Source organism: Halyomorpha halys, unplaced genomic scaffold (genome assembly GCF_000696795.3).
Source record: "Halyomorpha halys isolate HHAL.00 unplaced genomic scaffold, Hhal_1.1 Scaffold101.1, whole genome shotgun sequence".
NCBI lineage: Eukaryota > Metazoa > Arthropoda > Insecta > Hemiptera > Pentatomidae > Halyomorpha > Halyomorpha halys.
Genome location: NW_027107342.1, coordinates 511,441 through 523,736, shown reverse-complemented (window position 1 = coordinate 523,736; position 12,296 = coordinate 511,441). Strand labels below are relative to the sequence as shown.

Here is a 12,296-nt window from a genome sequence, read left to right as displayed (position 1 = left end):
GAGCTTCATTAACTCGTATTTCACTCTATGATGTCGGCGTGTTATGAGGAGGGAGTTGTTGGGGCATTTCCTCTGCACATGTGCTGGTGTTTCCGGCTCTCTGTTGCATTTGCGACAGAGGGACCCACCTTCTTTATCCTGTCCGCTGACACCTGGGACTCCATGTAGGGGTGCATAATTTATATTCAATTTCAGGGCATTGGACCATTCAGAGCCCGTAAGTATTTGTTTATCGTATATAAACTTATTTGCTCTCGGGGTCTCTTTGAAATGGCGTACTCCAATGCCCTCCCACCTGCAGTTAGCCCATTCCTCGAACGCATTTTCACGTAGCGAATGTCGTAGAGCTTTCACACTCCGATGCCCCTGATCAACGCCCAATCTATCGGCACATTCAGCGATCTCAGCTGAACAATCGAAAGTGGACTGGAACAGAGCATCGGGTACATTTGACAGCCGCTGAGCAAAAGACCAGTGTTGTAGGGAAGCCTCCCATTGGCAGTGGATCAAGCCTAGACCTCGGTACCTCCTCGGAGCATACAACATCGCCGTGGAGGTGTTCGCAGGGAGCCCTATAATGGCTTTAACACTTCTGCGAATCATTGTGTCGATGCCATCCAGGATTTCTGGACGTAGCTTTGTGAGGGGAGCAGTCTGGAGAGGGTATTAAGACCCGAGAACACGTACTGGTTGACAATGTTGACTTTCTGCTCGGGCTTAAGCAAGCACGAGGTGACAAGCTTATCCAAATTCATATTGAACTTTGTCATCGAATCCTCGTTGAACTGTAGCTCTCCCGAGAATGTGCATCCTAAATATTTTATGGTGTCTCCTTCTTTCATTGTTAGGATGCTATCTCCGTTCTCGAGGGAGAGCTTCGTCGATTCCAGCTCTCCCTTATTTATAACGATGCCCACACTCTTTTGAGGATTCAATGCCAAACCGATTTCTTTGAACGTTCTCTGTACGCTATCAATTACTCTTTCCGCAGCAACCCTGTCGCACGATGAAACCGCCTGGTAATCCGCGAACCCTGTGAGGACCACACAACCTTGATCGCTATTGAGCTTATATCCATATTTACTTACGAAGCTTTGCTCACACAGGTCGCGGTATAGATGGTCTATGGCCAGGTTGAATAGGGAAGACGACAAGGCGCCGTCTTGAGGAACTCCACGCTTTACTCTGATTTGGCTTGTTGAGTGGGCACCTACGTTTATTTTGATGTTGTTCATAGTAAGGAGAGCCGAAATCACATTTCCAAGATCCGGCGACACACCCCTCGCCTTCAGTGAGCTCACAATATGATCATGGCCAACATTGTCAAAGGCACCAACAACGTCGAGAAATACCACCGCGCAATTACTTTTCTTACTTCTTGCATCTTTCAAAATCTCATCGATAATTCTCGCGTTGACGTGCGCTCCCGGAAGGCCCTTTATAAAACCCCTTTGATTTCTGTGGAAGGTGACCTGTTTCCTCAGTTCACAATCAAGCACCTTCTCACTAATTCGGCGCACGATCGAATATATCGAAATCGGCCTCCAAGATGATATATTATTTGCATCTCCTTTGCCTTTATAAATCAAAATCGTGCGCCCCCGCCTGAGTGGTTCTGGTACATAGGCCACCTTCAGCATTATCTTCGTAATTCTCTTAATTACATGGTCTATGTTAAAGAATTTTATTGTGCGGATTAAAACACCATCCGGCCCCGGTGATGTATCTAAAGAGGTAGATTTTATGGCCCTCCGTATTGATTCAGTTTCTACTGAGATTTGGCATCGGGGCCTGTTCTTCATACTCCACACATTTACGGAGATTTTCGCTTTCAAAAAGGGTCATATAATGCCTCTCAATTTCAGCCACCTTTAGGGGACATTGCTTAGGAGCGTCGGCATTCATGATATTTTGCCCTACTTTTTTTCTTTTATTATAATAATTGTATTGTGCAACCTCGTATTGATACTGTTCTTACCGAAGACTCCGGTCTGCTTTATTGGCCCTCTGTGGATTTGATACTTTTCCGGCACCTTTGTTCGCCATATTAGGTTTATTTTTCTTCCTCATTTTGTAGAATTTGACGGCTGGGTGCTGGGGGCCTGGCAGTTCCGCATTGATCGTCTTTAGAAATATTAGGAACTTGCCTACGGCCTCATCAAAATCCGCAATATTCATGGTGTTTTGCTCATGTAGGCTTTTGAAAGTAGCAGACCATTTTGCAATGTCTTCCTTTATCTTAGATTTTTCTTCCTCTCCATTTTTTGGACCTATTACATTACTAATTATTCCCCTCAGTGTGTTGTAATTAGTCTCCCTGGGATGCTTCTTTGCGAGATGAGTTCCGAGGCCTCTTTCACCCTTAAAAGAGAGTCCACAGATAGGACAAACCTTATCCTGAGGACGTGGGCTTTTGTCTTGTTGTCCGCCGCCCGTCTCCGTGATGCTGCCTTGGGCTTTCGGTGGACGAGGAAGAACATCTTCAATGGAGATAGTCTTTCCTAAAACTATTCCGTCTGCATCTGGCTATTATACTTTTAGAAAGTCCTTTTCACCACCGTCCGTAGTAGTCACAGACATCAGAGAGACAACTGCCTCTTCAACTGTCCCTCCAGTCCTCGGAACCCATACCGTCTGACACACTTCTATCTTTTTCTTTGATTTCCTATTCATCTTCGAGCGTTTTTACTCTTTCTAGCTTTTCTCTATTTCCTTTTTATTTATTCATTTTCCTATCCAAGATTACCCAACACAAGCATCGTTGAAATAATCGACTATAGTACAGTTAAAGATAAATAAGTAAATTACAAAAATACAGTTTATAAATAAAATTTATGGATATTAAAATAAATATTATTGTAGCAAAAATAAATAAATAAAACCACTAGAATATGATGGTAGATCTCGTCGGATGTCAGCAGGAAGACCCCAAGGACGGAACTGACTACACTTGGAACATATATGAAGGTGGCCATACCAACCATTTAGTGGTTTATCACCTTAGATTATGGTTTGTGAAGAGATGGGCATGAAATGAACAAGGACTTGGGAAGCATTTTGACTCATAAGAACTATTTTTAATCTGTGTCAGGCTGGTTCAAAGTCAGGTTTTTGACATTTTGATACCTGTGTTGCTGGCACTAGATACCACTACAACCAAAAGGGGCACAACCCACAATGAGGTATTTGACCTGTAACGTTTGTAAAAACTATTTATCATCCTTCTTATGTCTTGAATGAATTTTAATGGTAATTATAATAATGCTATATTTCTGGCTAACAGCATTTCTACAGATGGTGGGGGTTCCAGAAATAGCATTCTATCATTTATTTGTGTATTTCTGTTTTGGTTTCTATTATATAGCACTATTGGTTCCTTATGGGAACTGATCTACAATTCTTAGAAATATATAACCTATATATTTAAACTAAGAACTAAATACCAGGGACCTTCTTGCTATGGTATACTAGATATAATTAATCATTGAATATACTTGCCAATGGTGTCATATTCACCAATTTACTATGGTATGCTAATCAGGTGGCATGCAAGGTGTTAAACTATAAAATCAAGTCAGGTTAACATAGGATTATAATTAAAATATTCACAATATTTTTATATTGAGGGTATACATTTATACACTGAGGCATAATTGATATAAGAGAGAGCTTAATTAATGTAGTGATTATAATATAAGTTTACTTAATATGATAGTGGATTGAGAATACTTGATACCATTGTTACTCAATTGATTCTAATTTCTAATCCTTTTGCCATTCAGAATTCCATTTTAGGACTATTAGTAATCTTCTTTGTTGTGGGTTTTGGCTTTCTGGCTTCTTTCAGGCTAGGGCGGTTCAGGTGGCTTTGGCAGTTCCTAACTTTGCAGGAGTTCACATCTTCGGATCCTCCTTTGCCCCCCTAGAACTGTACTCTTTCGATAACTTCCACAGAATTAATCTCCTTGATGGAATTCTAATCCTCCCCTTTACTTCCTTCCATCCATTTTATTAGATAATCAAGTTTAAGGGGAGGAACTTAGGACTCACCCAAAACATCAGGTGGCTTGATCCCCAAAATATTTTTATATTTTTCCGGGCCAACCACCTATCTAGAGTCCAACCTGTTTAGGAATACTCAACCATCCTTACTGAGGGTGGACTCCTTTGCCCCTTAATCCTAACACTACTGGCTCCCAGATGCAAGCCGACCTCTTTTATCAGCTAGTTATGAGCCGACAAATACCAATAATGAATTGACAGACAATACCTATTCAATTAAATTTAACTTTTTCCTTAACCCGGTATTGTCAATACATAGCAATAAATTTAATCTTATTTAATGTAGTTTAACGGACATCAATGCTTAGTAATAAAAGGCTAAAAATTTGTAACTAAGAAAGTATATGTCATCACCATTTGTGTATTTTATGTCGAGCATTGAATACGTAAATTTAAGTTAGAAAAAATGTAATTAATTTCCTCAAATATTAGATATAATGTAATAAGAATAATGTGGTATGATAAAAATTAAAAATATGATGTTTTAACAAAAAATACAACACCAATTCTTTCAACTAAATTTCCTCATCTGATGAATCTATTGTATAGGTCATTTTGGTCTGAACTTTCATCTTAGTCCCTAGGATTACTTTAAATTAGTTCTTTATCGATTATTATTATTTCTGCAAAGTGATCATTGTCTTCTGAAAATTTCCTACTTTGGGCAATAACAACAATATTTTTTAAACCCTCAGTTACATAAAATATTTCTTAATTAATGATTCCAACCTGAATAAAAAACATTCTAGGAAATTCATTCAAATTAATAAATTCTAATAATTGATTACATTTTTTAATCTACATACCATTTAAGTAAATAATGCAGCTGACTAAGGAAGGAAAAGTCGGTAAGGGAATTAGATCAAGAAAGAAAGAGCACAGTAAATAGAATACTTCTTTCAATGTGCACTGACTTACGTTTCGGCATATCAAGACAGTAAAAAAATAAATATATACTTTGAAATATTTATTCATACAAAATATTAGTAGAAGTTTTTTTATTATGTCCCTAGTTACTTTAATTTAAAGAACCGATTATGTTAGTCTCGACTAACATCAGAAAAAAATGAATCCAATTTAAGTGTATCCATGCAGTCCCTTTCTACTAACTTCTTCTTTAGGGAAGGATAGAACAAGGTTGGAACCTTCAAAAGGTTAATTGATTCATCACATTTGAATTTACATTCTGGAGATCTAAAGCTAGAACAAAAATTGATTACTTATATGTGTGACTTATAGTTATATACATCCATAAATATAAACCAACCTAAGTCATAAAAAATTACTGTAATAAAACAAACATAGAAAATGAAAGAAAAATAAATATTATTGTATGTACGGTACATTTTATTTAATATTTTTTTTTAGAACAAGCTGCAACTCTCCTACAAAAAATTAGCCAGGAAAATAAATGTTTAAGAAAAATTAACTCTCACAAAACAAAAATGGTAGGGAAGACCATTTGTAACAATTAAACAAAAGAAATAAATAAAAAAAAAGTCACTTTAAAGCACGGTTTACATCAGAGATAACATTTCTAATGTTCTTAACATTTTGATGTCTTTGTCTTTGTCTTAACACTTTGATGATATTTGCACTGGTCAATTATTAACATTGCTATTTTGAAGAGAAATGTTAGTCACATTTGATTATGTTTATACTCATTCTTTAAAAATTGCCAATTAAGCCGTGATACCTCTAATTAAAAAGAAAAAATACAATTACAATACTTTAGAAAATCAATAAATTGTTCTATAGACCTATTGCCTCAACTATCATTTTGTAGAATATCTAAATATTTTTTGGAACTTTGGGAGTTTCCAGAATAATCCATATATTTTCATTGTTGATAAAATTTCTCTGTAATATGTTTGTTCGTAGTATAAATAAACCTTATGGCCCAACTTAAAAACAGACAACAGAAAGTTGTAGTTGTGACAAAAGAGAGAAATACTTTATTCATCTATGCTGCCCAAATACATCAGGTTGCTATATCACACAGCATACTTATCAATCCGTAATCGGACATATATAAATTACATGGTATAATAAGATATAAAGAAAAGAATTTTTTTCCCACAGGTTTCCTTTTACAATCAATTTCGGTCTATACACCAAATACAAATATTTCAATTCATTCCTTTTTTTCTTTCTCATTTCTGCTCCTCCAATTTCACCACTTCATAATTTTTTAATTCACCCGATCAACAAATTCACTCTCCGGAATTCACCCTCCTAGATCCTCTTCAGTGACCCGCTAAACAAATTCACTATTAGACGGCAATGTGAGATCAGACCATCATTTATAGTCACAGCAGTAGATTAGTTTACCAAAAACAAACAAATAAATACATTTTACGAGAATAAGACTAACACATAGATTCAAAGAAAAATATAATGAAAAGCCGGTTACAAGAAGCACTTGAATGGATAAATAAGTTTAAAAAAAATATATAAATAAATAAAAATAATAATACTAATAAAATAAAAGAGTTTTCATTTCATTTTAACAGCTCTCTAACACAATGATCTTCTCAATGACTACAAATCTATTTTGCCCATAAACAGAATTATGTTCTGTAGTTCTCAGCTCACAAAAATGTGCAGAAAAAATACATTGTGCCAAGAACTGTATCTGTGCTGCAATGAAGAAACGGAACACAAAACATATAAAATTGTAAATAAATTATCAAAAAATTAACGATCAAGTGATTCTATATTTAAAATTATATGCCATTAAAAAAAAAAAAAAGAAGTAATTTATAAATACACTATTGGGGAGTTCCGTCTATTTATCACATATTCTAAGGATATTTTATCCTGAAGTCCAAATTTTTTGATACCCAGCAATATTGTTGCACACCTACTCCATAAGGGGAACCATCAGTAATAATTTTAACTTTAGAGGCATTGTGGTTTTTGCAAAATAGGGATCAATAAGTCAGCGAGTGAATGTTACAGACACATACAGCCTACTTCATTATATACTTATATTATTTAAGCAGACAGATAACTCATAGAAAATTAAAAAAAAAAATACTCATGTTTCCTCTAAAGTTTACTTTCACTAACCTATGAAATAAGTCATAAAGGAAAGTACAGTTTCCCATTTAACAATTTTTGGATACAGGCAAAAAGTAACCAAAGTTAATGGAAAATTCATCAACAGCATCCAAAACATGTGAAAGTATCGAGGTTTAATTTTCTAATCATTAATGCAAGCAGCTTTAAAACTATAAAAATAGTTTGGGGTACAAAAGGACCATCATGGAACTTGGTGTTTCATGAGACACCATGGTACTTGAAGGATTATATCAACATTCATCCAACAACACCCATAATTATAAGTTTCATACAGACTATATTACTTTGAAATGTTTATAATACCTAATGTAGTTAAAAAAACCCAATAATAATAAAATTTTGATGGAAATATTAAGTAGATGATGTAATAATCTGATGACAATGCAAGATTATTTTTAAAAATATGATAAATTAAAATCAGATGAACTTACTAAAGAAGTTATGGGACCAGTAATTTAAAAAAGTTCAATACAAAATTCAGAAAATTAAATATCATGAAGATAACTAGTAATAAAAGGTAAATAATTTTGTCAAAGTGGATGAGCTGTCAAATAAAAATAAAAGATAAATGATTTAGTCAAAGCAGATGATCTGTCAAATAAGAATAAAAGGTAAACAATTTAGTCACAGTGGATGATCTGCCAAATAATAATAAAAGATAAAAAATTTAGTCAAAGTGGATGATCTGCTAAATAAAAATAATGGGTAAATAATTTTGTTCGAGTGAATGATCTGCCAAATAAGAATAAAAGGTATATAATTTTGTAGAAAAAAATGGAACAATAATAGTGCTCTTTATTTATTCTAGAATAAGTCTTAAATAAAATCTAAAAAGAATAAAAAAAAAAAAAAAGAATGAATTATTATTATTTTAACACAAGAAAACAAAAATGGTAAGCAACAACAATATTTTGTTTTCTTGTGACTGCACTCCTGACCATCTTCTTCATAAGTTGAATTAATACATTTAATTATATATATATTATTATTTTTGTTTTCGCTATTGTGGGTTGAATATCTGAGGTGGGAGACATAGAAGTCCAATCACCTTCATATTTTGTTTATTTATTTATTTTCTCTTTTCAAATATTTAAAACCTTTCACCCTACACATGCTGTGTCTAAAAGAACCAAATGTTGAGCCTCTCTTAGTACATCAACAGACACTCCCAAACCATTCACGCCTGCCACTGTCGATGTTGGTACGAGGCCATCGGTGGATATTATGATTGGAGTTGTGGTAACTCCCTCCAAGTGATACAGTTCCTTCAATTCAATCGCCAATTCCTGATATTTCCTTAGTTTTTCTCCCACAGTAGAGTTTATATTATTATCGCTTGGGATTCCGACATCAATAAGTTCTGCTTTCTTTTTTTCTTAGATCAATAAGGAGGATATCTGGTTTATTATGGCGTACTGATTGATTCATCCCAACAGAGCTTGAGAGGACCTTTTTAGAGGAGTCTATTTGGGTGATACTTGTAGTATGGGCTCTTATCTTCAATTAAGATGTACTTTATCCCCAGTGCCTGGTGCAAAATTTTGGCTACATTGTTGCCCCTGTAAATATTCAGTACCATCCAACACTCCACATCCACCCGTGATATGTTGGATTGATTCCAGCATAATTGACACTTATCCGGTGCTGTTGCGTTTTTTAGCACATGCTTCCTATATGATGAGTTATTTTAGTAATACAGTTAAACTGATAGTGATACCTTCATTTATTAATCCAACATTTATTATTCAAATTTAAATAATTTTTATACTTACTCTTCACGATCAACTTCTGCACAAACAACATTTATATTTGCTGTTAGTTTCAAAGAATTCAAATAATCCTTAATAACTGGTTCACCTGGAACAAATTATAATTTTGACTCTAGTTACAAGATATTTTATATTATTCAACACTACAATAACATACATCATATTACAGATATAATAGACCTACCATTAAATAAACAAACACATAAGAAACACTAAAAATAAATCTATATTATTAGTACAAGTAATCTCTATTTGAAGTCGTTTTGTAGTTATGTTTGTCTAACAATTTATATTAGAAACCATTTTAGATTGGTTGAATTAAGGGTTATTAGGTCAATCCATAACTTTATGCACCTTCTCCTTTTTTTTTTTTTAGCACGTGTGTGAGTCTGTTTACAGCAATTGAATTAAAAAACTATGTTTAAGATAGCAAGAAATTGTAGATAGTGGGGGAAAATATACCAATAATTAATATGTAGTTTTATTTACACAATTTAAAAATTTTCTCCCAGCGCTTTTAGACTGACCTGAAACATTTGTAGAAAAAATTTTTTTTTTAACAAACCAGGTCAAAATTTAAGTTAGAATTACAAGTAAAACTATTGGAATTGATCAATGGTACAATCTCCGGAATACTTCCAATTCAAAATATAATAAATTTTTTTCTTTCAGATGTGCCACTATTAAAACAAAGCAGTGAAATGTTATTCCAATAATTTTAATTATTGTTTGTTTTTAAAAATAATATTTGTTGACAGAATAAAGATCATTTGAAGATAGTGATGTTAGTTTCTTACACAATTTTCTTTCTAAACAAATCTTAACTCTATATTATGTGCTATTCGAAGCATATAATGAGCATGTTTCTTCTGACGATGCATACTAAATATTATTTAAAGAACTAAAAGCAAATATTGGGAACAATGAATATCTAAGGTAGCCATAACTATAAAAAAAAAAAACTTCAATGCTATCTAAAATTAAAAATAGACCAATTTAGATTTATTTGAGTTTACAGCGAGGTTTAAATGATGATGGAAAAGAGGAGTCTAAAAAATCTCTCAGCAAGCATCCTATTTTTAAGATTTCCTCCTTTTTCTTTTTTTTCAGTCCAAGCAATCAGTAAACCTTTTTGTAGCAAATCATGATTTGGTAAAAGCCACAAGTTATCTTGTCACAAAAAAACTAATCAAATTAACATTAAATACATACAAATTCTGAGGTCGTTTAATTAACCAAGGAAAAATTATAAAAAAACCAAAAAAATAAGTTGCTATTTCATAACAACAATAAAACAACACGAATAACTTTACACAGTTCATGCAATCAAATTAGTTTTTTATGCTGAAAACCTGAATTTTTAAGAAACAAGACAATTGCAAAAAATTAATTATTTAACATGTGTTAAAACTTCTAACCTTGTCTTAAACATTAAAAATTTCAAGTCTACCTAAATTATCTTAAAATAATCCAAGGACATACGCGAGAAATATTACAAACTACTGTCTGTAGAGTAAAAACATAGTAATCTTATCCAATAAAGCATAGCTTCTAGTAAATAGGATTATGGATGAAGGTCATAAGCTAAAACTGAAACATCGGAACTCAATAAAAATAAATTTTTCTTATTATTATTATTCACTCTACTGACCACACCCCGACCAACTTCTCGTTATATAACACACTTTCTTAACTGCTTTACTAGATAAGTGAGAATTGCGATCAAAGAAAGATAAAAAGAAAACTATAGCAACTGCTCTTATTCTACAAATCAATCTCAGGCAACAAACAAGTAAATAAAGTAAAATAGTACTCTATAAAAACGTATAAATTTAACTCTAGAAAAAAAGGAACACAAAATAAATTAAAAAATTTTGCTGTCATGAAAAAAAAGTTAAAATAATGACTTACTGTCACGACAATCTCCACACCAACTATGTCCATTAACTCTAGCTCCCATAAACCAACAATACAGAGGTTCATTTAACACTTTCAAATTGTTAACTGTGATATTGTAATCTTCATACCCTTTGACTTCGTGAATTTGCACAGACATTTTGTAAAAATCCTAAAACCTAAGAACAGAATCTTACGGGTGAATACCAACAACTACAAACAAATTTTCTTATCAGTAAAGACTTGAGAGGGAGGTTTCTGATAACAATTGTTTGACAACATGTTTGTAGAGCAGATAGTTGTCAGGTTGTTACTAAGCAATTAATATCATTTTTATTTTCACAAGTGAATTGCATATCTTACATTTGATAAGAAATAGAGTAAAAAAAAAAAGTATTTATCTATTTTCTGAATTTTAGTCCAATATGTAATAAGGCGGAAAAATATTGACGTAAAAAAAAAAAAACGAGTGTCTTAAGTGTGGTCATTTTAATTGTTTTACGATTTTAATTGTTTGTTTTTTATCGGCTTGAAAAAAAATTGCCATCGATTTTATTATAGAAGTTACTGTCTATTCCCAGGCATACACCCGCATTATATATGTAATATCAGTTTCGTACGCATAATATCAGTTCGTAACAGACACACACAGACCATTTTACGAGACTTGGTTATTAAGTTCACTAACTTATATAATTATCATTTATTTCTACTTTCCCCTGCCTTTCAAGAAATGTAAGTGTACCACTTACCTACATTTGGAAACGTAGTAAGAGGAAGTATTTCGATCGTGCAAAATTTTGAATTCCAGTTTTTAACAGAAATAAACGTCTTGAAGTCCCCCTGAGTCCAAATAATCAAGCCTCGAAAATGGTGAGTGCAATCATCCAAACTCAAAAACAAAATGTCATATAAACCTGAAATTACGTACTTAAAGAGGGTGCACACGCCTGGAATATGACTGCAACTTTTTCGATAAAATCACAGACCGAAAGTGCCACCACTTTTCAGGTTTTTCTATTTTCTCAAAAATAGCTCTAAGGATTTTGGTTCAACTCGGCATGTCAATGAGAAATTAAATGATTCTTGTACCAGCTAGGTCTTATCCTCAATGAAATCCTCATTGTTATCATTTATTAAAGTTTTGTATTCTTGGTAGGAACAAAATTTATGTTCGTGATCCCTATCTTGAGAAACCTTAAACATTGAAATTCCTTATAACAGTGAAATCCCCCTTGGTTCAAATTATTAGTTTTTCATTTCAAATGTGAACTTCACAACAACATCTGGGGACAGAAACATTCATGACGTACTTCAGAGTGAGATATTTTTTCATGAGGATGGGGTAGGTTTAATAACACCATGGTATTATTTTAAATCTGTCTCAGATTTTATTTTTATTTTCTATGACAACAAAATCACAATTTTTTCAAATAATCTATAATAAATTAAACAAGAGTAAATTCTCAACATTTTAATACTTAC

General features: G+C 33.1%; 1 protein-coding gene across 3 annotated transcripts; it reads right to left on the bottom strand.

Annotated features, from left to right (window-relative positions):
* Window positions 1-69: 69 nt before the first annotated feature.
* Window positions 70-11,191, bottom strand: LOC106677522 (thioredoxin domain-containing protein 17). 3 transcript variants are annotated; one of them, XM_067045652.1, is made up of 3 exons: window positions 10,827-11,191; window positions 8,919-9,003; window positions 70-5,262 (listed from the first exon to the last, which is right to left on the bottom strand). In XM_067045652.1, the coding sequence occupies exon 3, from the start codon at window positions 1,800-1,802 to the stop codon at window positions 600-602; it is 1,203 nt and encodes a 400-aa protein (XP_066901753.1). In that variant the 5' UTR covers window positions 1,803-5,262; window positions 8,919-9,003; window positions 10,827-11,191; the 3' UTR covers window positions 70-599. The 3 variants fall into 3 exon arrangements, with proteins under 3 accessions (XP_066901753.1, XP_066901754.1, XP_014270995.1); XM_067045653.1 differs by lacking the exon at window positions 10,827-11,191 and adding an exon at window positions 10,128-10,296; XM_014415509.3 differs by having other exon boundaries at window positions 5,015-5,262; window positions 10,827-11,096.
* Window positions 11,192-12,296: the final 1,105 nt, after the last annotated feature.